We start from the raw sequence: 26,645 nt of genomic DNA on the forward strand, positions 1-26,645 counted from the left end.
AAAGCGACCTCATCATAAATCAGGTGTTTTATTTCAATAGGATGTTATTGTAGTTTCCCAGAACTCCTCTGTCTCATCAGCCATTCAGTCAGTCCACCATGTAAAGGTTGAAGAGCAGGTTAATGAACACCCAGCGAGCTTCCCTAGGAGACTCATCAGAACCAGCTCTCCTCCCCTACCCCTAGGAGACTCATCAGAACCAGTTCTCCTCCCCTACCCCTAGGAGACTCATCAGAACCAGCTCTCCTCCTCTACCCCTAGGAGACTCATCAGAACCAGCTCTCCTCCGCTACCCCTAGGAGACTCATCAGAACCAGCTCTCCTCCCCTACCCCTAGGAGACTCATCAGAACCAGCTCTCCTCCTCTACCCCTAGGAGACTCATCAGAACCAGCTCTCCTCCCCTACCCCTAGGAGACTCATCAGAACCAGCTCTCCTCCTCTACCCCTAGGAGACTCCTCAGAACCAGCTCTCCTCCGCTACCCCTAGGAGACTCATCAGAACCACCTCTCCTCCTCTACCCCTAGGAGACTCATCAGAGGCAGGCTCCACATTACGCCACAGATTATGATGGTTGATGATGATTACCATACTAACTCCTGGGATTCTAGTTAACTAGGTGGTGGAGATGGGTGTAATGTGTATATTGATGTTGTATGTACAGGGCACCTTTATAAAAGAGACCGAGGTCTCAGAATGTCTTCCCTGTAAAAAAAAAAAAGAAAGAAGGAAGGAAAAACAAATAGAACGAGTTGGGTGGGTTTTACGATCCACCGTTAAAATGAGTCCATATTCATTTGGGTAACCTGAGCGTAATGGATTTGGACGGTAACGTAATCTGTGGCGACATGTTCTAAGAACCGGTTCTCAACAAGGAACCTTTGTGGAACTAGAAGGCTCAGTGGTCGAGCTGGAACAGTCCCTCAGTAGCGGTGGAGGCTGGTGAGGGGAGGACGGCTCATAATAATGTCCGGAACGGAGCAGACGGAATGGCATCAAACACCTGGAAACCATGGGAACCATGTTATTGATACGTTGATTCCGCTCCAGTCGTTACCACCAGTCTGTCCTCCCCAATTAAGGTGCCACTAGCCACCTGTGCTCGGTAGGTGGTACCCCAGCTGGTCCCTGTTTACCTTCACAGCAACCTGTTTTTTAAGTCACCTTCAACCCCCTGTAGACACACACACACACACCTGACTTGCTCACCCCCCACCTAAACCATCACACCCCACCCCCCAACAACCCCCCCCAGCCTGCCCTCTCCCCCAGTGGCCTCGGTGAAAGACAGTGAAGGGGCTAGAGAGGTGGATATTATCCCTCAGATGAAAGGAGAACAGTGTTTTCCCTCCAAAGAGAGGAGCGTCCACCGGTACATAAGACACACCGACAGGGTGGATGGTTGTTATCCCTCTGGCTGCACACCTGTGATAAACCTCGGCCCTATTCATCCGTGCACGCCGTAGAGAAAAAAAGTTTTGCAACGGAAGACGAAAACAAGCGTCCCTCATCTTCCGGTGGGCGCCTAATGAACACAGCCCTCTCTGTCTTCAATAGAGACTATAGACGGTGATTAAAGGACGTGGCCGTGGTCTCTCACATTACGGAAAGTCGAAGGTGTGTGTGTGGGCACGGCTGTCTCGTCTCGTCATCACAATCGATTCAGCTGTTCAGAATCATGGCCAACAAGTCTTTAGCGGTTGTGTAGACGGCGATGCTATCTCCGTCTTTTCTCACGTGCACGTTGTTAGCGGCTCTGTGCAAATGATAGCGAGAGCTCAACACGTTATTTTCAAACGTTCATGTGAAATATTAACACGAGGGGCCCGGAGTTTATCCTTCTGGCCAGGAAAGACTCAGAGTCCTAGAGGTGGGCTAAAGTATGACCCGTATGTTTCTCTTCAAAGGTCATCCATCACTAGAGGTTTCTATCAGAATCCAGTCCACCCGTGACTGTCCTCATCCCAGCTAGTGGTTTGTCTTTGTGAGAGCCGGCCTTTGTTTCTGTGGAACTGAAAGAGCCCTGTTTCCTCTACAGTCTACTGAGTCTCACATGCTACTCCTGGGGTCAAGTGCTCATTTCTCTTTTAGAACCATTGTATCGTTTTATAGAGGAAAAAGACCTCCCGGGCTCAGCCTTTAGTCCCCCCCACACACACACTTTTTCTCTCTTTCTCTCTCACTTTCTCTCTCTCAATTCAAAGAGTCGGTCTCTCTGTCTCTCTGTCTCTCTGTCTCTCTGTCTCTCAATTCAAAGGGTCTCTCTCTCACACACACACACACACAATACCCTTGACTGTGTGCCTCAAACAAACATCGCTAGGCCTGTTGCATTCAGGAACCTCTTTTGATGTCTGTGTGTCCCAGTCTGTCTCGGCCAGGCCCCAGTGTGGGTCCCTCTTCTCTCTACCTTGGCATTGGCTGAATGGCCGTGCCACATGTTGCCCGTGGTTACCAAGCTTGTCTCTGATTGGACGGTTCCTGACCCTCCTCGGTTTGGCACAGATGTGTGGTGCCATGCTAGGCCTGCTGGTTTGGGTGCTTTAAACCCATTAAACATCTCTATGGTTATCACTATCAATTCATCTTAAACCAATTTGCGTTTCAAATGGAATTTTGACAACTACACGCTTCCCTAAACTTCTTTAATACTGTTGGTCATTAAATGTGTCTTTGTAGCTGTTTGGCTGACTGCATTTGGAAATAATTTAATTTGAGTTAGGGTCATTTGAGTTCAGGTCATTTGAGTTAGGGTCATTTGAGTTGTGTGTAAGAGCTTATATTAACGTTCACTCCTGTGGGGAGAATCTAGCTTGTCAATTAAAACCATACGAAAGTGTTCCCACATGCATTTATGTTCCTGTTTCAACCTCCACACTGAAACTACAATGTACCATTTCCTACTCTTTTCATGCTGTAGTCATGCGCCTGGTTCCTCTCCAGGTTTCTTCCTTCCAGGGACTTTGTCCTGTCCACTGTGCTTCTGCTTGCTCTTCAGTGTCTAGACTAGTTTACTGTGAAGCCCTTTGTGACAACTGCCGTTGGAAAAATACATTTGATTGATAGTCGTACTAACCCCAGCATCTCCCCCTGCAGGTATGATCCGGCCGGTGCGCCGTAGCTTCTACGACCCCACGTCGGCGCCGGGCCAGGGTTGGCTGTGGGAGTGGGAGAACGACGCTGGGTCCTGGACCCAGTACGACACGGAGGTCGGCATCGCCATCCAGACGGCCCGGGACCGCCAGCAGCCCTGGCTGGACCTGGCGCCGCTGGGCTTCTGCTACCTGGTGGACCTGCAGGGCATGACCCAGATCAACAGGCAGACCCAGAGACAACGCAGGATACAGCGGAGGTCCGACGTGGCCTACCCACTGGTGTCAGGACCGGTACCCAGGAACGGAGGTGGAGGATCGGGTCCGACAGGAGCGTTACTGGGTGTTGGGGTGTCGGGCGTCAACGGAGGCGCAGTGTACCCAAGCGGCGGGCTGGCGACCATGCAGTCCCTCGCCGGGCAGCCGTGCTCCTGCCAGCAGTGCATGCTGGTCTTTAGTGTGAAGCAGAGCACTGTGTGGTCATCGACGCACAAGTTGGGCCACCGGCCGAGTAAACCTCAGAGTAAACCACCCAGCCCCAAATCTGCCACCCTGGGGCGGGGCCAACTCAGGAGCTCCCCCGCTAGATCTGCCTACTCCAAAACCTTACCTCACGGACTCTCCATATCCCGGAACCAGTCCTCACCGCGACGGAATGCCGCCCTCTTCGCCCGCTCCCTCTCCCTCCTCAGCGCCCAAACGGGCACCCTCTCCATCTCCAACCGACCCCCTCCTCCCTCCCTCCCGCCCCCTCAGCCGCCCTCATCCAATCAGGGCCGCCGTCCGTCCGCGCCGCCCCCCTCTCCCTCCGCCACGAGTCAACCGGTGCCCACCGCCACGCTCGTCACCCCGGCGACCGCCGTGACGTCACCGCCCTCGCCCGTGCCGTCCCCGTCGCCGCGGCCCATGGCGCCCCAGCGCTCGGCGGCGTGCTCTGCCCCCTTGCCCCAGCGGTCCAGTCTGGCTGGGCTCAGCCGGCCCGCCCTACAACGCATCGCCATGGCCCAGTCACGAGCCCTCATCGCCTCTGGGTGAGTGACACACACACACACACTGATGTAGCTGATACACACAAACACTCAGTGGTTGCCACGGTGAGTGAGATGGTTTTGGTTGAGTTGTTGTTATGACTGAATGATTCTGGATGATCTCATCTGGTTCTACTTGGTCTTTCATATTGGAGAATACTGTGTTGTTGTAGCGTCTACATTCTTCTACTCTTTGGATGCTTTCGCGGTGAGTCTTTGCGGGTGAGTCTTTGCGAGTCAGTGGATGTGGGACTGTGTCTACTTGTGAGAGGGAGTACGCATCTAACTCTCCCAGCAGCCCCTCTGACAGATGACCACCCGGGGACCAGAAAGAAAGGAGCGGTTGTGGAGGGATGGCGGGATGGAGGGGAGGAATGAGGGAGGGGATGGAGGGAGTGGAGGAATGAGGGAGGGGATTGAGGGAGGGGAGGAATGAGGGGATGGAGGGATGGGAGGAATGAGGGGATGGAGGGATGGGAGGAATGAGGGGATTGAGGGATGGGAGGAATGAGGGGATGGAGGGTGTGGAGGAATGAGGGGATTGAGGGATGGGAGGAATGAGGGGATGGAGGGTGTGGAGGAATGAGGGGATGGAGGGAGTGTGAGAGAGGAGAGAACAGCCTGTCTTTCTGCACGCCAGAGGGTCTAAGGCCTCCCTCCGTCTCTCTCTTTCCCCCTCTTCCCCCTCTCCCTACACTCGCCCCCCCCCTCCAACTCTTCCTTCGCTCCGTCTCTCTCTCTCTCTCTTTGGGTTTCCCAGGACTCCTGTGTTCTGGGGGCCCATCCCGGGCTCTATTGTGTGCGCCCAAGCGTTTCCACGGCAACCTTTGTGGCCACATTGAGGCCTAGTCCGCATTAGCAACACAATGCCCGCCTCTGCAGTGGCCAGCCCGGGACAACAGGGTCTGGGCTGGGGGAGCCGTGAGGCGGGTAGGGGGGTTGGTTTGGGGAGTAGAAGGTTAGGGGCGGAGGAGGGGAGGTAGAGGGATATATGCATGGGGGGTGAAGGGTTTTATGGATAGTGGGGAGTGGGGGGTAGAAGGAAGACAAAAGCAGAAACCACAGTCATCATTGTAATGCTCCGTCTCGGTCTGTCTTGAGGCTTTTGTCAAGGAGGATCTTGGGGGTTGGGGAGCAAGAGAGTCCTACATTTAGGGAGTTTGGGGGGGTAGACATAGCCAGCCAGACACTGTCAGAGGGGGGGGAGGGGGGGGAGGGGGGACAAAGGAACAACTCAGCAACTAGCAGAGATTGATCACAATCAGGCACAAGAAATCAGGCCACAGCCGGAGGGAGGGGGAAATAGAGCAAACCTAGATTGTTGATTGTAATACGCAGAGCAGTGTTACGTTGTCAGTCAGTTGTCTCACACACACACACACACACACACACACACACACACACCACACACACACAGAGTTGTGAAATTGTTTCAAACCAAGGGACACACACACACAGAGAAAGTCAATATTGATGTCCTCACAAAGCTGCAGGAATGTGTGTCTCTTTCTTCTAGTGGGGGGGGGGGTGAGAAAGAGACAAAAGAGTGAAAACAGAAAGGGGTAGGAAGGGTTTCAGAGGGCTGAGAAAAGAGAGAGAGAGAGAGACAGTGTGGTAACACCATTACATTTGAAATGTCTCTATTATTTTGGAACTTGTGTGAGTGTAGTACTTACTGTTCACGTTTTGTTTATTTCACTTGTGTTTATCATTTCACTTGCTTTGGCAATGTAAACATATGTTTCCCATGCCAATAAAACCCTTAAATAGAATTGAATTGAAGAGAGCGAGAGAGAGAGAGAGAGCAAGGGTAATATAAACTCTGGAAACCGAGCCATAAGTTTAAAAAAATAATAGAACATCATTGAAATCGATACAATGTATTCATATGGTAACAGGTCCAGTATTTTGTAATGCAGCAGGGTTCTGTTGCATTGACTGTCTGGCCTATAGGGGGAGCTCTCTGCCACTTCAATAGACCACCAATCTATCGGTTTGTCTGGCTGCCTTCATACAGCCTATTGGGTAGCAATTTTCGAATGTATCAAGAGTTATGGAATAAACTGGCGTTTTAAAGGTGTGTGTGTGTGTGTGTGTGTGTGTGTGTGTGTGTACTTGCACACAAGTGTGTGAGAGTGCTTGGGAGTTTGTTGCTCCCAAGGCTAAAGAACGTCATGACCATCTGGGGACACAGGGAGGAGAGGAGGGAGAGAAAGAGAGATAACAAAGAAGGGGAGGAGTGTGTGATGGAGTGGGGGGGTTAGGGTCGCCAGGGGTCAAGAGGCTCTACCAACCCACCCTCCTCTCTCTCCTCTCCCCCACCCTCCTCTCTCTCTTCTCCCCCACACTCCTCTCTGCCCCACCCTCCTCTCTCTTCTCTGCCCCACCCTCCTCTCTCTCCTCTTCCCCACCCTCCTCTCTCTCCTCTCCCCCACCCTCCTCTCTCTCTCTTCTCCCCCACCCCACCCTCCTCTCCTCCACCACTCTCCCCAGTCTCCCTGTCTGTCTGCCCCTCTCCCACTAAGACCGAAGATACACAAACAAACACCCCCAAAGAGAAATAAACTGTGTCCACATTCCACTGTCTTCTAAAGATAACTAGTAAAGTATGTACACTGAGTGCACTAGGTTGACTAGTACAGTAGTCTTAGTAGATCTAGGATCAGCCTTCCTAAATCCTAACCTTAACCAAACTGATCTTAGATCAGGGTTTAGGAGCAACTGCATCCCATTCAGAAGCAGGAAGTGTGATTATCTGGGAACCAGAGTTTCTCACCCGGCTGAGATGCAGAAATGCTCATTCATGTCTATAATAATGTCATTATTAACTAATTAGCACAGGAGAGGTGAGAGTGAGTGAGGGAAGGAGAGTGCGATGGTAGGATATAAAGAAGGGAGAGGAATATCCAGGTAAAACAACAGACAGACTCAGAGGGGAAGAAAGGCCTTGAAAATGTAAGACCTCATCTGACCCTGAGAAAAGAGGAACAGATGAATGAAAGAGAGAGAAACAAATAGAGATATGGGTGAAGGACGTAGATAAAGAGGAGCGTGGGAAAGACATTCGGTTCATTTGTTTCATCTGCATTTTGGATAATGGGCTCCATGTAGTTAAGGCCCAATGCAGATGTTTTTATCTCAATATCAAATCATTTCTGGCTAACGATTAGGTGCCTTACTGTGATTGTTTTCAATGAAAATGGTCAAAAAGAAACAAAAATAGCTTCTTAGTAAAGAGCAATTTCTCAAGCAAGAATTTTGCTAGGACTGTCTGGGAGTGGTCTGAGTAGGGAGGGGAAAACGGAAAACGAGTTGTTATTGGCAGAGAGGTTTGGAACTCTCTTTCTTATTGGTCTATTAACTAATTTACCGCCTGGTGATGTCACCAGGGAGGTCAAAACTCCATCCCACCAAACAGCTCTTACACTAAAAGGGCATTATCATCACTTTCACAATTTCTCAGTATTATTCCAACCTCGTAGCGTGTAAATATACACTGAGTGTACAAAACATTAAGGACACCTTCTTAATATGGAGTCGCACCCCCTCCCCTTTGCCCTCAGAACAGCCTCAATTCGTCAGGCATTGACTCAACAAGGTGTCGAAAGCGTTCCACAGGGATGGTGGCCCATGTTGACTCCAATACTTCCCACAGTTGTGTCAAGTTGGCTGGATGTCCTTTGGGTGGTGGACCATTCATGACACACATGGGAAACTGTTGAGCGTGAAAAACACAGCAGTGTTGCAGTTCTTGACACAAACTGGTGTGCCTGTTACCTACTACCATACCTGGTTCAAAGACACTTAAATCTGTTGTCTTGCCTATTCACCCTCTGAATGACACACACAATCCATGTCTCAATTATCTCAGGACTTAAAAATCCTTCTTTAACCTGACTCCTCCCCTTCATCTACACTGATTGAAGTGGATTTAACAGGTGACATCAATAAGGGATCATAGCTTTTACCTGGATTGACCTGGTCAGTCTGTCATGGAAAGAGCAGGTGTCCTGAATGTTTTGTACACTCCGTGTGTGTGTGTATATATATATATATATATATATATATATATATATATATATATATATAATCTATTATATATATATATATATATATATATATATATATATATATATATATATATATAAAAGGAAAATCATGTTTTTTACTGCACTGAGCCTTTAAGGTCAAATGTGTTAGTGCCTATGTACTGTAGGTGAAGCAGGCCATGTGTTAGTGAAGATCTCCTTTATGTAGGGCTTTATGGAGGTGTACAACGCTGTGTGGAACTATCTGAGTGCAGACATGCTAGTGTGTCTGCGTCACAGGTGGTTGGTGGCTCCTTAATTGGGGAGGACGGGCTCATGGTAAATGCTGGAGCGGAATCAGTGGAATGGTATCAAACACATCTAACAAATGGTTTCCAGGTGTTTGATGCCATTCCGTTCGCTCCGTTCCGGACATTATTATGAGCCGTTCTCCCCTCAGCAGCCTCCACTGGTCTGAGTGTGTACATGTGTGTGTCTGAGTGGGTACATGTGTGTGTCTGAGTGGGTACATGTGTGTGTCTGAGTGGGTACATGTGTGTGTCTGAGTGGGTACATGTGTGTGTCTGAGTGGGTACATGTGTGTGTCTGAGTGGGTACATGTGTGTGTCTGAGTGGGTACATGTGTGTGTCAGTGTGTCTGAGTGCGTACATGTGTGTGTCAGTGTGTCTGAGTGGGTACATGTGTGTGTCAGTGTGTCTGAGTGGGTACATGTGTGTGTCTGAGTGGGTACATGTGTGTGTCTGAGTGGGTACATGTGTGTGTCTGAGTGGGTACATGTGTGTGTCAGTGTGTCTGAGTGCGTACATGTGTGTGTCAGTGTGTCTGAGTGCGTACATGTGTGTGTCTGAGTGCATACATGTGTGTGTCAGTGTGTCTGAGTGGGTACATGTGTGTGTCTGAGTGCATACATGTGTGTGTCAGTGTGTCTGAGTGGGTACATGTGTGTCTGAGTGGGAACATGGGTGTGTCAGTGTGTCTGAGTGCGTACATGGGTGTGTCAGTGTGTCTGAGTGCGTACATGGGTGTGTCAGTGTGTCTGAGTGCGTACATGTGTGTGTCAGGTATATATGGTGGATTACACCTATGGTATCCAGTTGCTGTGTGTGTAATAATGAGTGGTTCTCTCTCTCTCTCTCTCTCTCTCTCTCTCTTTCTCTCTCATACTCTCTGTCACTCTCTGTCTCTCTCTCTCTCATACTCTCTGTCTCTCATACTCTCTGTCTCTCATACTCTCTCTCTCTCTCATACTCTCTGTCTCTCATACTCTCTCTCTCTCTCATACTCTCTGTCTCTCTGTCTGTCTCTCTCTGTCTCTCTTGCTTTTCTTTCATTCAAGGTTTAGGGTTGTACACTGGTCATTCACTCTCTGACTCACTCATTGTTCCAGGTGTGTGTGTCAGTAGGACAGCTGGGAATTGTGTTAATGCATTGTAGATAAGCTGGGGCTCAAACGAGACTAAACCTTCTCCACAGTGCATTTCTACCTCACAATAACCGTCACGTTGCACAGCCAGCGGCCTCGTACAGCTTACTGTAGTATTAATAACCTCACTGACTGGTTACTGTCTCCATCTCCATTCAGCTCAGGCCTGGTCATAGGTCTAATAGGCCATTCAGCACTTAACATGACCCCTGTGTGTGTGTCAAGTTGTCAACAACACTGACTTGAGGTCAGACTGGATCTACTGTAAACTCTTAGAGAAGAAGAAGCTACCTAGAACCATAAGGGTTGTTCAACTGTCCCCATAGGAGAACCCTCTGAAAACCATTTTTGGGGTTCCAAGTGGAACCTTTTTCACCACCAAAGGGTTCTTCCTGAAAAAATCTATACAGTTACATATGGGGATATCATTTTTGACGATGTATTGTTGTTTTGACAATATTAAATATATATATATATATATATATATATATTATATATATATATATATATTATATATATATTTTACCCCCTTTATTCCCACAATTATGATCTTGTCTCATCGCTGTAACTCAAAGGTGGAGTCATGTGTCCTCCGAAACATGACCCGCCTAACCACCCTTCTTAACACCCACAGTCCCTATGGGACCTCCTTGTAATACAGACTGGGATCAAACCCGGGTCTGTAGTGACGCCTCAAGCACTGCGATGCAGTGCCGTAGACCACTGCGCCACTCAGGAGGACCTCGCAATGTTATTTTAGCGCCAGCTGCCTCAACTCCAGGCGTCTTCCTACATAGCTTGTTCTTGTTCTCCATCTCCTTTTTCAATAGGGAGACATTTTGTTCTCATCACTTTCATTTCCATGACTGATTTTAAAACTCATTTTCTCATGGCTCCCTCTTGTACCTCCGCAGCAGACATGGTGAGCAATGTGTTTGGAACATCGAATTGCAATGAAATCACAGTAGCGAATCGCAATACATTTAGAATCGTGAGAATTGTAATACATATGGTATCATGATAATATTGTATCGTGAGGTCCCTGGCGATTAGCAGCCCTACACACACACACACACACACTCACTCACTCACTCACTCACTCACTGTGACACCTGCAGGGAGGGTTAACCAAAAGCCTCTTAGCTCCAACTCAAAGCTTGTTAAGGCAGAACCCTGAACCGGAAGCTACAGATGAGGATGATGATGACAGTCACCTGCCACCAGTCCCTTTCACTGTCTTCCTGTCTGTCTGTCTTCCTGTCTGTCTGTCTTCCTGTCTGTCTGTCCTCCTGGAACCGTTAGGTAGTGGCTAGTGGACCCGTTAGGTAGTGGCTAGTGGACCCGTTAGGTAGTGGCTAGTGGACCCGTTAGGTAGTGGCTTGTGGACCCGTTAGGTAGTGGCTTGTGGACCCGTTAGGTAGTGGCTAGTGGACCCGTTAGGTAGTGGCTAGTGGACCCGTTAGGTAGTGGCTAGTGGACCCGTTAGGTAGTGGCTTGTGGACCCGTTAGGTAGTGGCTTGTGGACCCGTTAGCTAGTGGCTAGTGGACCCGTTAGCTAGTGGCTTGTGGAGCTTTTAAACTGGGTTAAGGCTAGAGATATACAGTGGGGGGAAAAAGTATTTGATCCCCTGCTGATTTTGTACGTTTGCCCACTGACAAAGAAAGGATCAGTCTATAATTTTAATGGTAGGTTTATTTGAACAGTGAGAGACAGAATAACAACAAAAATATCCAGAAAATATGTTAGAAATTGATTTGCATTTTAATGAGGGAAATAAGTATTTGACCCCCTCTCAATCAGAAAGATTTCTGGCTCCCAGGTGTCTTTTATACAGGTAACGAGCTGAGATTAGGAGCACACTCTTAAATGGAGTGCTCCTAACCGCAGCTTGTTACCTGTAAAAAAGACACCTGTCCACAGAAGCAATCAGTCAATCAGATTCCAAACTCTCCACCATGGCCAAGACCAAAGAGCTCTCCAAGGATGTCAGGGACAAGATTGTAGACCAACACAAGGCTGGAATGGGCTACAAGACCATCGCCAAGCAGCTCGGTGAGAAGGTGACAACATTTGGTGTGATTATTCGCAAATGGAAGAAACACAAAAGAACTGTCAATATCCCTCGGCCTGGGGCTCCATGCAAGATCTCACCTCGTGGAGTTGCAATGATCATGAGAACGGTGAGGAATCAGCCCAGAACTACACGGGAGGATCTTGTCAATGATCTCAAGGCAGCTTGTACCATAGTCACTAAGAAAACAATTGGTAACACACAATTCCGTGAAGGAGTGAAATCCTGCAGCGCCCACAAGGTCCCCCTGCTCAAGAATACATATGCAGGCCCATCTGAAGTCTGCCAATGAACATCTGAATGACTCAGAGGACAACTGGTGAAAGTGTTGTGGTCAGATGAGACCAAAATGGAGCTCTTTGACATCAACTCAACTCGCTGTGTTTGGAGGAGGAGGAATGCTGCCTATGACCCCAAGAACACCATCTCCACCGTCAAACATGGAGGTGGAAACATTATGCTTTGGGGGTGTTTTTCTGCTAAGGGGACAGGACAACTTCACCGCATCAAAGGGACGATGGACGGGGCCATGTACCGTCAAATCTTGGGTGAAGACCTCCTTCCCTCAGCCAGGGCAATGAAAATGGGTCGTGGATGGGTATTCCAGCATGACAATGACCCAAAACACACAGCCAAGGCAATAAAGGAGTGGCTCAAGAAGAAGCACATTAAGGTCCTGGAGTGGCCTAGCCAGTCTCCAGACCTTAATTCCATAGAAAATCTGTGGAGGGAGCTGAAGGTTCGAGTTGCCAAACGTCAGCCTCGAAACCTTAATGACTTGGAGAAGATCTGCAAAGAGGAGTGGGACAAAATCCCTCCTGAGATGTGTGAAAACCTGGTGGCCAACTACAAGAAACGTCTGACCTCTGTGATTGCCAACACGGGTTTTGCCACCAAGTACTAAGTCATGTTTTGCAGAGGGGTCAAATACTTATTTCCCTCATTAAAATGCAAATAATTTTATAACTTTTTTGACATGCGTTTTTCTGGATTTTTTTGTTGTTATTCTGTCTCTCACTGTTCAAATAAACCTACTATTAAAATTATAGACTGATCATTTCTTTGTAAGTGGGCAAATGTACAAAATCAGCAGGGGAGCAAATACTTTTTTCCCCCACTGTAATGGCATGTTATCATAGTATTTACTAGCCGACTGGCTGGTTAATAGTGGACATTATTAAACTGCTGTGTGGTGACCATGAACTCAGCTGTGGTGTTGTCACTACATACCATCTATAACTATTATTACTATACTACCACCACTACATACCATCTATAACTATTATTACTATACTACCATCACTACATACCATCTATAACTATTATTACTATACTACCACCACTACATACCATCTATAACTATTATTACTATACTACCATCACTACATACCATCTATAACTATTATTACTATACTACCATCTATAACTATTATTACTATACTACCACCACTACATACCATCTATAACTATTATTACTACTACTACCATCTATAACTATTATTACTATACTACCACCACTACATACCATCTATAACTATTATTACTATACTACCATCACTACATACCATCTATAACTATTATTACTATACTACCACCACTACATACCATCTATAACTATTATTACTATACTACCACCACTACATACCATCTATAACTATTATTACTATGCTACCATCACTACATACCATCTATAACTATTATTACTATACTACCATCACTACATACCATCTATAACTATTATTACTATACTACCATCACTACATACCATCTATAACTATTATTACTATACTACCATCTATAACTATTATTACTATACTACCATCTATAACTATTACTATACTACCACCACTACATACCATCTATAACTATTATTACTATACTACCATCTATAACTATTATTACTATACTACCACCACTACATACCATCTATAACTATTATTACTATACTACCACCACTACATACCATCTATAACTATTATTACTATACTACCATCTATAACTATTATTACTATACTACCACCACTACATACCATCTATAACTATTATTACTATACTACCATCACTACATACCATCTATAACTATTATTACTATACTACCACCACTACATACCATCTATAACTATTATTACTATACTACCATCTATAACTATTATTACTATACTACCACCACTACATACCATCTATAACTATTATTACTATGCTACCATCACTACATACCATCTATAACTATTATTACTATACTACCATCACTACATACCATCTATAACTATTATTACTATACTACCATCGATAACTATTATTACTATACTACCATCTATAACTATTATTACTATACTACCACCACTACATACCATCTATAACTATTATTACTATACTACCACCACTACATACCATCTATAACTATTATTACTATACTACCACCACTACATACCATCTATAACTATTATTACTATGCTACCATCTATAACTATTATTACTATACTACCACCACTACATACCATCTATAACTATTATTACTATACTACCATCTATAACTATTATTACTATACTACCACCACTACATACCATCTATAACTATTATTACTATACTACCATCACTACATACCATCTATAACTATTATTACTATGCTACCATCACTACATACCATCTATAACTATTATTACTATACTACCACCACTACATACCATCTATAACTATTATTACTATGCTACCATCTATAACTATTATTACTATACTACCATCACTACATACCATCTATAACTATTATTACTATACTACCATCGATAACTATTATTACTATACTACCATCTATAACTATTATTACTATACTACCACCACTACATACCATCTATAACTATTATTACTATACTACCACCACTACATACCATCTATAACTATTATTACTATGCTACCATCACTACATACCATCTATAACTATTATTACTATACTACCACTCACTACATACCATCTATAACTATTATTACTATACTACCATCACTACATACCATCTATAACTATTATTACTATGCTACCATCACTACATAGTATGCACAGTATGTAAACATGCAGTATAGTTGTCTATTTGAATGGTCACACAAAAGCAATGATGTCTTAGCTTTGGTGGGTCACAACACGAGGGAACAAAGCTCCCAGGCTCTGCCCTCCTGCCGTGTCCGTGTGGTTGCTACCAGCGACAGTAACTCACGGCTCTCAGAGCGACTGGCTAATTGCATGTCGGGAAGCAACAAATGAATAACAAACCCTGTTTGTGATGCGTGGCGGCACAGGAGGAACAGCGCAGGGAAAAAACTATTGTGTTCGATAATATTCGCCCATTATTGATACCACCCCCCCCCCCCCCCCCCCCCCCCCCCCCCGTCAAAGCATGGTTAGTTAGCCTCATTTCCACAACCTCTGCTGTGGTGTAGCCTGTACAGTACCGTTTACACAGGGGAAGCTCTGTAGTTAATATAATACTAGTCATTTAAAAGACCAGGGCGGGTCGTGTCAAGACTGGGTTATGTTGTGGTCAAGTTTGTTGTTCATTATTGGGGATTTCCCAGTTCCCTGTGTGTGTGTGTGTGTGTGTGTGTGTGTGTGTGTGTGTGTGTGTGTGTGTTTCCCATAAGTGGTTAGTCAGGGTGGTATTAGTCAATAGAGCCGGTGACGTGGTGAAGGTAATCCATGATCCTGTGTGTGTGATGTGATGCTGACTGTCAGTTCTGTGACGTCTCCTCTCTGAGGTCACTGGCCAGCAGATGGAAACTCATGGATTACATATATAAGACACACACACACTCGGTCCGATTCACACACTGCTTCTAGGACAGAGGGAGAGGAGGAGGTCTGTAGAGAGAAAGAACAGAAACAGTCCAGCTCAGAGAGACAGAATAAAGGTTTGCGTAGCAGCCAATTCAATCAGAGAGAGAGAGAGAGAGAGAGAGAGGGGTAAAGAGAAGTGGAACCTCTTCTTTAGCTTCTCATTGACACATCCCAAGTGGTTCTCTGTTCCCCTGGTGAAGAGAAAGGAAATCGATTCCTCCGTGATTTGTTTTCTTGACGTTTATTACTTAATTGATTGTGCCGGGGCTGACCTCTGTGGGAGAATGACAATCCTCACGTCCTTTATGTGAGTATCCATCCCTAGGAAAAACTGTGTGCTCGAGTGTGTGTGCGCGCACACACGCTTTTGTATGCGCTTTTGTTTGTGTGTGTGTGTGTGTGTGTGTGTGAGAACTGCTTCCGATTTTATCGACAATGTAGGATACCCAAGGACAACACACTCCGGGCATGATCAGATCGTCATATGATATCTCACTGCTCCGATATCGTTGACACTCAAAGGCTGTGTTGTCTGTGGTAAAAGTAGATGATCTGGGGAACTAGAGTATAGTACAATATCTTTGGTGTGAATGACACAGACGCTCTACCTGGACTCTAAAATGGTTGAGTAGCTATTGGCGCGTTCTAGAATCATCCAGAAATATGTCAAAGGACAAACAAAAGGTAATTGTCTGAATTACACCGTCAGAGCCGTATATAGCTGGAGGCATCCTACGTAGGCTCTGGGCAGGCGTAGCTCGCTGTGTAGGGAATAGGGCGCCACTTAGACCCAACCAGTGTTCTCTGAAACGTACCGGCTAGACAGAGGATATCTGGCAGTACCATCTATGGTATGAGTCCTTGACCCAGATCAGGAGACTGGCTTGTGGGCCATGCGCACACACACACAGAGAAACATCACAGGCTCTCACACACACACACACACACACACACACACACACACACACACACACACACACACACACAGAGAGAGACACCACAGGCTCTCACACACACACAGCCACACACAGCCACACACACACAGCCACACATGGAAATAGATTATTCTAATTTTATGGGCACACACACACAGGTCATTGGCTCCTGGACATTTTTTTGAATTGGTCACATGGAGCAGCTGGTCGTAGTAGGTGAGGTGTTGTTGCCAATAGAGATTACAGCTGGCCTGTGTACACCTCCTGAACGGCTACTTCCCAAATGGCACCCTATTCCCTACATAGTGCACTACTTTGGACCAGAGCCCTATACGTAGTGCGCTATCTATGGTGGGGTGCCATTTGGGACAGACTTCTCCACCTGTCTCTACTGTAGGTGGCTTGGTTAACGTCTTGTAATCACACGGACTAGGCTGGTCCCAACCCTGTGTGGGGGTCAGCAGTAAGCCTGCTGTATTTCTGTCTGTTAGTGTCAGGGAGGGTTTGTTTACTGCAAGTTGTGTAACAGCTGATCCTAGGTCAGCGCTGCAACTCCCAGAGTCTTCCCAGGCGTATGTTTGGTGAGATGTTAGTGTGTAACCAGCGTGTGGTTCCCGTTGTGTTTCAGCGTGCCCACTGTCCCAGTGAAGAACCTCAGTGGGAACAGCCCGGTCCACCCAGCGCTGGCCGGTATCACGGGGATCCTGATGAGCGCTGCGGGGTTCCCTGTGTGTCTCACCCGGCCCCCCAAACTGGTGCTGCACCCCCCGCCCGTCAGCAAGAGGGACATCAAGCCCGTCCCCGGCCTGGGCCACTGCAGCCGCAAGACCACCAAGAAACAGGCCCGTAAAGGTACGATAGAACACACTATCCAACCAGCACTAATATATAGGCCTATACACACATACCTGTACCGGACACAGTCACACACACACATATGAACACACAGACACCCCTATAGACAACTTGATTACATTGTGTGGAAGATTTTTGCTCAACACACTAATATGTTCTCTCTCTCCTTATGTTTTCTCTCTTTCCTGTCTCTCTCCTGCTCTCTCTCCTGCTCTCCCCCTTATCCTATCTCTCCTCTCTCTCTCTCCTCTCTCTCTCCTCTCTCTCTCTCCTCTCTCTCTCCTCTCTCTCTCCTCTCTCTCTCTCCTCTCTCTCTCTCCTCTCTCCAGGTAAGACAACAGAGGAGGTGGTGAAGCAGTATCTTCAGAAAGTCAGGATAGCACCAGAGGAGGTGAGACCTGTTCCCTCCAGTCATTGGTTAAGTCTGAAATGACACCCTATGCCCTATAAAGTGTCATACGTTTGACCAGGGCCATAGGGATCAGACAATAGGATGTCATTTGGGACGCAGCCATTATCATCACAACACATTATCTGTTGAAGGAAATGTGGGTAGCCAAGTACATATTTAAAGAAAGACCTGCACACTGCTCCGGCCTGTAACACTTTCATTTATTAACATTACCTATTGGCCAGTTAGCCTTCGTCAGCGTTTTCAAGAATTTTATTGAATGATTCCCACTCACCTGCAACAGGCTGACTCTGTGGCTGCTTTTCCTATTTTGGATAGCTAAGTACTTACAGGTTGGCTAAAGGATCCCTCCTATCTCCTCTTCTCCTCTCCTCAGGACTGTACCATCTGTATGGAGGCCCTCGGGGGGCCGTCAGGCTACAAGGGTGGTGACTTCATAGGTCGCCTGGCCCAGTGTGGGCACCAGTACCACCTCCAGTGTCTGGTGGCCATGTACAACAACGGCAACAAAGATGGCAGCCTGCAGTGCCCTACCTGCAAAACCATCTACGGCGTGAAGACGGGCAACCAGCCACCCGGGAAGATGGAGTACCACGTCATCCCCCACTCGCTGCCCGGCCACCCCGACTGCAAGACCATCCGCGTCATCTACAATGTCCTGCCTGGCATCCAGGGCCCAGAGCACCCCAACCCAGGCAAGCCCTTTACAGCCAGAGGGTTCCCGCGCCACTGCTACCTCCCAGACAGCGAAAAGGGACGCAAGGTAAGAACCTACGCTTTGACATATTCCATTGTAGCAGACACTGTTGTCCAGTACAAGTCAAAGGGATAGCTTTCTGGATTTTAGCCCAATCGTTGTCCTTTTAAAACCCGGAACGTTTTCCCTTGAAGTTATATCAGTATCGGGGGAACTTTGAAAGTTGAATTTATGGATTCGTCTCTAACCATCTCACCTCCTTCTTTCTCATCTCCTCTCCCTCCACGTCCTCTCCCTTTCTCCCTCCACGTCCTCTCCCTCTCTCCCTCCACGTCCTCTCCCTACACATCCTCTCTCCCTCCACCTGCTATCCCTCCACGTCCTCTCCCTCTCTCCCTCCACCTGCTATCCCTCCACGTCCTCTCCCTCTCTCCCTCCACCTCCTATCACTCCACGTCCTCTCCCTCTCTCCCTCCACCTCCTATCCCTCTACCTCCTCTCCCTCTCTCCCTCCACGTCCTCTCCCTCTACGTCCTCTCTACCTCCCCTCCCTCCACCTCCCCTCCCTCTACGTCCTCTCTCCCTCTACCTCCTCTTCCGCCACCTCCTCTCCCTCTCTCTCTCTCTCTCCCCCAGGTACTCAGACTCCTGCTCACTGCGTGGGACCGGCGCCTGGTCTTCTCGGTGGGCACGTCCAGCACCACGGGCGAGTCAGACACGGTCATCTGGAACGAGGTGCACCACAAGACGGAATTCGGCTCCAACCTCACGGGTCACGGCTACCCCGACCCTAGCCACCTAGACAACGTCCTGGATGAACTGAAAGCACAGGGCATCACCGAGGAAGAGGAGCAATGATAGGAGGAAGAGGAGGAGACAGGACGATTAATTAATTCAGACTCTACCAGCACTTAAATGGGGTGGCGGTTTGGTGTAGAGCGGAAAGTTCCAATTACATTTTGGAAGATTTTCTGAAGATGCTGATTGATTGGAGGGTCCTAGAGGTTTGAGAAATCACACAAGCACACAGCGGAGTGTTCGGTGTTTGTTTGAGTGATGGCACAAGAGAGAGGGAACGTGAGAGAGGGAACAAGAGAGAGAAATAGGCTCAGGCTTTGTTTAGATTTGACTGTGGTCAAAATGATGACTACACTGGTATAGTTAGGTACTAGCTAAATAAATGACAAAGAGTTGAGAGGCGGTACTAAGTTATTTACTAACTAATTTACACTACTAAAAGAAAGAGAGAGGAGAGAGAGAGAGAAAAGAATAGAAGAGATCAAGAGACTGAGGGAGAGAAAGGACAAAGATTGAGAGATGTGAAAGGGAGGGAAATTGAGAGATGTGAAAGGGAGGGGGAAGAGCCTTAAGAAAGGAGGAAGAGAATAGAGCGAGCAAACAAGAGAGAGATGGCAAGAGAATGTAGCTAGTATTAAATAGGAGTAGGGTAAATTAACTTAGAAATGGTACTACTTTAGCAGAGACACAGGAAGAGAGTAAGAGAAAGAAAAAGAGGGAGGGGGAGGGAGAAAGGTGAGAGAGACAGACGTGCCTATAGTAACCACCTGCTTGAATTTGATTATCAAGTGGCTTGTGCCCGTTGTGACTGTTTGTATGTGTAGTCAGACGCCACCTAGTGTCCACTCTACTGAAAATACATTCAAAACACTGAATGTGACGAACAAAACAAACAAATCACCCATTTCTTTTTATAATGATACTCCACTTATATTTGTATTATGAATGCATTGTCATTATTATCTTCATGTAACATCATTCCATGCGTCATACCTCTTTACATATATTTCAACGTTTTATTTTATACTCTGAATGATTTGAAGTCGTGGATGTTGTATGTTACGATACGATGGCAGTTAGCCCAGAAGATATATATGGTACTATCCATAAAACAACCTTGATGGGTACTGGATATGACTTCTTTCCCTTCCTTTTTACAATTCAGATAGTTGTTGATTCTGAACCGATGTCTTGCTGTTTGTACTGTATGTACCCGTTGTATGTATGGAAAGGGGGACATGTCAATAAAACGAGTGCTGCTTACTTTTATAAAGGAGACGAGCATTTGAGATTCACTGGGAAGACGCACTTGAGAAATTAGCCATGATATGAGCCGCCAGTGTTTGAAACCAGGTGAGAAGACACCAGGAACCCAGAACTTAAAGATTGGACAGGTTGTGGTGTGTTGGTGGGTGAGGAGGGAGTCCGAGAAGGAACATAATAGCCTGTGAAGAAGAACTGAGTTTTACCATTGCATTAATGATCAGACTAAAACCAATAAATACCTCACTATTATACAAACAACATCCGTAGCATATCCACACTCTAAAGGATATACAAAATGTCTGCCTCCATTTCATTGGCTGGATTGGCTTCAATGCAACTGATTGGGAGGGCAGTGTAATGACATTCTTGTGTAAAATGTCGTTAGAATGCATCTACCTCCTGCTGGTAAACAGTGTCTTTGGTATTGTTCCTTATGGAGACCCTATGCATCACCGGCCACCACGCCTGTCCGGTCTCAGAGTTGGGTCTATGAAGGACCTATTTATAAGTGTGTGTGTGTGTGTGTGTGTGTGAGCTCATGCATATAACGTATGCATGTCTTTATACATGACATGCGTTTTAATGTGTACTGTTTGTACATCAATGTGTTTTGAGGTATGATTCTGTTACTAAACAGCACACTTGGTCGCTTTTACCCCATTAATATCAAGATTCACTTTTCTGTTCTTTCTTTCTTTTAAATTGTCTGTTAGTTAGCTTTAAAAAGAAAAATAACAATAATAAAGTGTTAACAGTTGTCTTGATCAAATGGTATATTCAGCTCTTTCTCATTTTGTACATAAGCGTTGTTAGTGTCTGTCATTTTTTGGTCAAATCTTTCTTACAGTTGAGTTGACACGAGATTTTACTTTTCTTTTCATTGTATTTTCATTGTGAAAAGGAATTTGAAGATAGACTTTTTCTGACTGTATAATGTAATGTACTTTTATACCAAGCCGCTAAGGGTGGCCATCCCTCCTGGAGACCTACCTGGAGGCTTTTGTTCCAGCACTGCTTTACCGTTGCCTGACGACTCATCCTGAATTTAATTCTGCTTCTCTATCGATCACTCCATAGGGCAGGGATGGGCAACTCCAGTCCTCTGGGGCCATCCCTCGCAAACACAGCTGATTAATCTAATTGCGATGTAAACTGAAGATGAATTATTTGTGGCTTATTGGACTGTGTTAGCTGGGGCTAGGGCGAACACCAAAACGTGCACCCCTTGGGGTCTCGAGTTTGGGAAATGCTGGTCTAGGCCCAACCCATCTCAATCTACTAACAGTCTGCTCATCGGGGAACCTTGATTAGCGGAATCAGGTGTGGTATAGCAGGGCTGGAAAAAAGCCTGCATCCCCAGCTTTTCAGGGGGAGGGTTTGCCACCGCTTCCTTATGTCCCCTTTCCCCATTCAGATGACCCAGTTGTTCATCTTCTACTACAACCTCAAGTGTCTTTTGATGTGTACAGTCTTCACACAGCATCCCTTCATCGTTGTCCAATTGTTCGTTTGAGGGGAACATGAGAGGTGTTTTACCTCATTCTTGGTGAAGAGGTTGGGAAGTGATGCATAACAAAAAAATTTACATACACCAAAAACAATTGCTGGAATACGAATGATTAATACAAATAAAGAATCGAATGAAGAGTTGTTTGTTTTTTATTTTATTTCCTGTTCTGAAATATAGGCTGACTCATTGCACTGATTTGATCAGACAGATAACCCCTCTATTTGCCACATTAGGTAGTATGAACTGGCTGCACCCCAAAATTGAAAGTGGATTTTTCTTCTACTTCGCTACATTTGTGAACTCCCACTCAAAGCGTCGTGTTCAACTGCTGAATGTCTTTTAAACCTCGAAGTTGGCCTCTTTACTTTCACGGTATGAAGCTCAAAATAGATCTAATATATTTACTGTGTATTGCAATGTAGTTGGAGCCATATCAAGCCCTAGTTCTGGGATTGATTTGCATTTTTCGCACCAAAGTACGTGCATCTCTAGGAGACAGAACGCGTCTCCTTCCTGAGCGGTATGACGGCTGCGTGGTCCCATGGTGTTTTTACTTGCGTACTATTTTTTCTACAGATGAACTCGGTACCTTCAGGCATTTGGAAATTGCTCCCAAGGATGAACCAGACGTGTGGAGGTCTACAATTGTTTTCTGAGGTCTTGGCTGATTTCTTTTGATTTTCTCATGATGTTAAGCAAAGAGGCACCGAGTTTAACCTCTATGGGCTAGGTTGAATCCTTTGGCGCGTTATTCAAATATCTTAGATATGCTATTACTTCAATTTTTCAAAAATATGACTATTTTACACCATTTTAAAGATAAGACTCTCGTTAATCTAACCACACTGTCCGATTTCAAAAAGGCTTTACAACGAAAGCAAAACATTAGATTATGTCAGCAGAGTACCCAGCCAGAAATAATCAGACACCCATTTTTCAATTTAGCATATAATGTCACATAAACCCAAACCACAGCTAAATGTAGCACTAAGCTTTGATGATCTTCATCAGATGACAACCCTAGGACATTATGTTATACAATACATGCATGTTTTGTTCAATTAAGTTCATATTTATATAAAAAAACAGCTTTTTACATTAGCATGTGACTAGCATGTGACTAGCATTCCCACCGAACACTGCCGGTGAATTTACTAAATTACTCACGATAAACGTTCACAAAAAGCATAACAATTATTTTAAGAATTATAGATACAGAACTCCTCTATGCACTCGATATGTCCGATTTTAAAATAGCTTTTCGGTGAAAGCACATTTTGCAATATTCTCAGTAGATAGCCCGGCATCACAGGGCTAGCTATTTAGACACCCAGCAAGTTTAGCACTCATAAAGTCAGATTTAGTATAAGAAAAATGTTATTACCTTTGTTGTCTTCGTCAGAATGCACTCCCAGGACTTCTACTTCAATAACAAATGTTGGTTTGGTCCAAAATAATCCATCGTTATATCCAAACAGCGGTGTTTTGTTCGTGCGCTCTAGACACTATCCTAAAGGGTAAATAAGGGTGGCGAGCATGGCACAATTCGTGACAAAAAAATTCTAAATATTCCATTACCGTACTTCGAAGCATGTCAACCGCTGTTTAAAATCAATTTTTATGCAATTTTTCTCATAAAAAAGCGATAATATTCCGACCGGGAATCTGCGTTTAGGTGAACAGACAAAGGAAAAGAAAGCATTCGGTCAAAGCGGGCACGCGCGTAAGCCCATAGTACTCTGAGTGGCCACTTGCCAAAAGCGATAAAGTGTTTCAGCCAGAGCCTGCCTCGATATCGTTCAGCTTTTTCCCAGGCTCTGAGACCCTATGGAAGCCGTAGGAAGTGTCACGTTATTGCACAGATCCTGAGTCTTCAATAAAAAGAGCCAAGATGAAACACTACTTCTCAGACAGGTGTTCTTCGGCTTGCAAGGGTCCACCTTTTGACTCCAAACATAACAATGGTCATTATGGCCAAATAGTTCTATTTTTGTTTCATCAGACCAGAGGACATTTCTCCAAAAAGTAGGATCTTTGTCCACAAACTGCAGTCAGGCTTTTTTATGGCAGTTTTGGAGCAGCAGCTTCTTCCTTGCTGAGCGGCCTTTCAGGTTATGTCGAGATAGGACTCGTTTACTGTGGAGGTAGATACTTTTGGACCTGTTTCCTCCAGCATCTTCACAAGGTCCTTTGCTGTTGTTCTGGGATTGATTTGCACTTTTCGCACCAAAGTACGTTCATCTCTAGGAGACAGAACGCGTCTCTCTTCCTGAGCGGTATGACGGCTGCGTGGTACCATGGTGTTTAAACTTGCGACCTATTCTTTATACAGATAAACGTGGTACCTTCAGGCGTTTGGAAATTGCTTTGGAGCAGTAGCTTCTTCCTTGCTGAGCGGCCTTTCAGGTTATGTCGATATAGGACTCGTTTTACTGTGGATGTAGATACTTTTGGACCTGTTTCCTCCAGCATCTTCACAAGGTCCTTTGCTGTTGTTCTGGGATTGATTTGCACTTTTCGCACCAAAGTACGTTCATCTCTAGGAGACAGAACGCGTCTCCTTCCTGAGCGGTATGACGGCTGCGTGGTCCCATGGTGTTTTTACTTGTGTACTATTTTTTTCTACAGAGGAACTCAGTACTTTCAGGCGTTTGGAAATTGCTACCAAGGATGAACCAGACTTGTGGAGGTCTTCAATTGTTTTCTGAGGTCTTGGCTGATTTCTTTTGATTTTCCCATGATGTCAAGCAAAGCGGCGCCGAGTTTAAAGGTAGGCCTTGAAATACATCTACAGGTACACCTCCAATTGACTCAAATGATGTCAATTAGCCTATCAGAAGCTTCTAAAGCCATGACATCATTTTCGGGAATTTTCCACGCTGTTTAAAGGCACAGCCAACTTAGTGTATGTAAACCTCTGACCCACTGGATTTGTGATACAGTGAATTATAAGTGAAATAATCTGTCTGTAAACAATTGTTGGAAAAATGACTTGTGTCATGCACAAAGTACATGTCCTAACCGACTTGCCAAAACTATAGTTTGTTAAACAAGACATGTGTGGAGTGGTTGACAAACGACTTTTAATGACTCCAACATAAGTGTACGTAAACTTCCGACTTCAACTGTATGTACCATTTCAAATTGTAAACCGATTTGCACAGAAGTATCCTTCCATGTTGGTGTAGTGGTTAGGATTCGCCACTCTCACCGCCGCGGCCCGGGTTCGATTCCCGGTCAGGGAACTAATCTTTTGCGACCTGTTTACTTGTGCAACCTGTCACAATGAATTTTGTCGGACATCGCACATATGTAGCATTTCAAATTGTGAACCGATTTGCTTTGGGTTATCCTTCCCTGGTGGTCTAGTGGTTAGGATTTGGTGCTCTCACTGCCGTGGCCCGGGTTTGATTCCCGGTCAGGGAACTAGTCTTTGTTACTTGTGCAACCTGACATACTGAATTTAGTAAGTAATCGCACATATGTACCGCTTTAATTGCAAACTGATTTTCCCTGCAGTGTCCATCCATTGTGTTCTAGTGGTGCACCAGTCGCTCCTGCAGCAAAGCACCCCCACAACATGATGCTGCCACCCCTGTGCTTCACGGTTGGGATGGTGTTCTTCGGCTTGCAAGCCTCCACCTTTTGCCTCCAAACATAACAATGGTCATTATGGCCAAATAGTTCTATTTTTGTTTCATCAGACCAGAGGACATTTCTCCAAAAAGTAGGATCTTTGTCCACAAACTGCAGTCAGGCTTTTTTATGGCAGTTTTGGAGCAGCAGCTTCTTCCTTGCTGAGCGGCCTTTCAGGTTATGTCGATATAGGACTCGTTTTACTGTGGATGTAGATACTTTTGGACCTGTTTCCTCCAGCATCTTCACAAGGTCCTTTGCTGTTGTTCTGGGATTGATTTGCACTTTTCGCACCAAAGTACGTTAATCTCTAGGAGACAGAATGTGTCTCCTTCCTGAGCGGTATGACGGCTGCGTGGTCACATGGTGTTTTTACTTGCGTACCATTTTTTCTACAGATGAACTCGGTACCTTCAGGCGTTTGGAAATTGCTCCCAAGGATGAACCAGACTTGTGGAGGTCTACAATTGTTTTCTGAGGTCTTGGCTGATTTCTTTTGATTTTCCCATGATGTCAAGCAAAGAGGCACCGAGTTTAAAGGTAGGCCTTGAAATACATCTACAGGTACACCTCCAATTGACTCAAATGATGTCAATTAGCCTATCAGAAGCTTCTTAAGCCATGACATCATTTTCGGGAATTTTCCACGCTGTTTAAAGCCACAGCCAACTTAGTGTATGTAAACCTCTGACCCACTGGATTTGTGATACAGTGAATTATAAGTGAAATAATCTGTCTGTAAACAATTGTTGGAAAAATGACTTGTGTCATGCACAAAGTACATGTCCTAACCGACTTGCCAAAACTATAGTTTGTTAAACAAGACATGTGTGGAGTGGTTGACAAACGACTTTTAATGACTCCAACATAAGTGTACGTAAACTTCCACCGTCAACTGTATGTACCATTTCAAATTGTAAACCGATTTGCACAGCAGTATCCTTCCCATGTGGTCTAGTGGTTAGGATTCGGCGCTCTCACCGCCGCGGCCTGGGTTCGATTCCCGGTTAGGGAACTAGTCTTTGTTACTTGTGCAACCTGTCACAC

At 45.7% G+C, this 26,645-nt stretch overlaps 1 protein-coding gene and 2 non-coding genes across 4 annotated transcripts in view; all 3 read left to right on the forward strand.

The window, feature by feature from the left end:
• The window catches only part of LOC106602234 (E3 ubiquitin-protein ligase DTX4), a 33,010-nt gene extending 10,913 nt beyond the window's left edge, over positions 1–22,097 (forward strand). For both annotated transcript variants that reach the window (XM_014194749.3, XM_014194750.3), the window contains exons 3-7: positions 3,097–4,123; positions 17,053–17,276; positions 17,609–17,670; positions 18,068–18,454; positions 19,025–22,097. In XM_014194749.3, coding sequence (XP_014050224.1) covers positions 3,097–4,123; positions 17,053–17,276; positions 17,609–17,670; positions 18,068–18,454; positions 19,025–19,246 — 1,922 coding nt within the window. In that variant the 3' untranslated portion in view covers positions 19,247–22,097. The remainder of the gene's footprint in view (positions 1–3,096; positions 4,124–17,052; positions 17,277–17,608; positions 17,671–18,067; positions 18,455–19,024) is intronic.
• A 3,219-nt stretch (positions 22,098–25,316) lies between these two features.
• Positions 25,317–25,388, forward strand: trnae-cuc (transfer RNA glutamic acid (anticodon CUC)). The gene has a single exon. It is a non-coding gene; the product is annotated as a tRNA-Glu (tRNA).
• A 1,153-nt stretch (positions 25,389–26,541) lies between these two features.
• Positions 26,542–26,613, forward strand: trnae-cuc (transfer RNA glutamic acid (anticodon CUC)). Its single transcript has one exon. It is a non-coding gene; the product is annotated as a tRNA-Glu (tRNA).
• Positions 26,614–26,645: the final 32 nt, after the last annotated feature.

Source organism: Salmo salar, chromosome 04 (genome assembly GCF_965601325.2).
Source record: "Salmo salar chromosome 04, fSalSal1, whole genome shotgun sequence".
Lineage (NCBI taxonomy): Eukaryota > Metazoa > Chordata > Actinopteri > Salmoniformes > Salmonidae > Salmo > Salmo salar.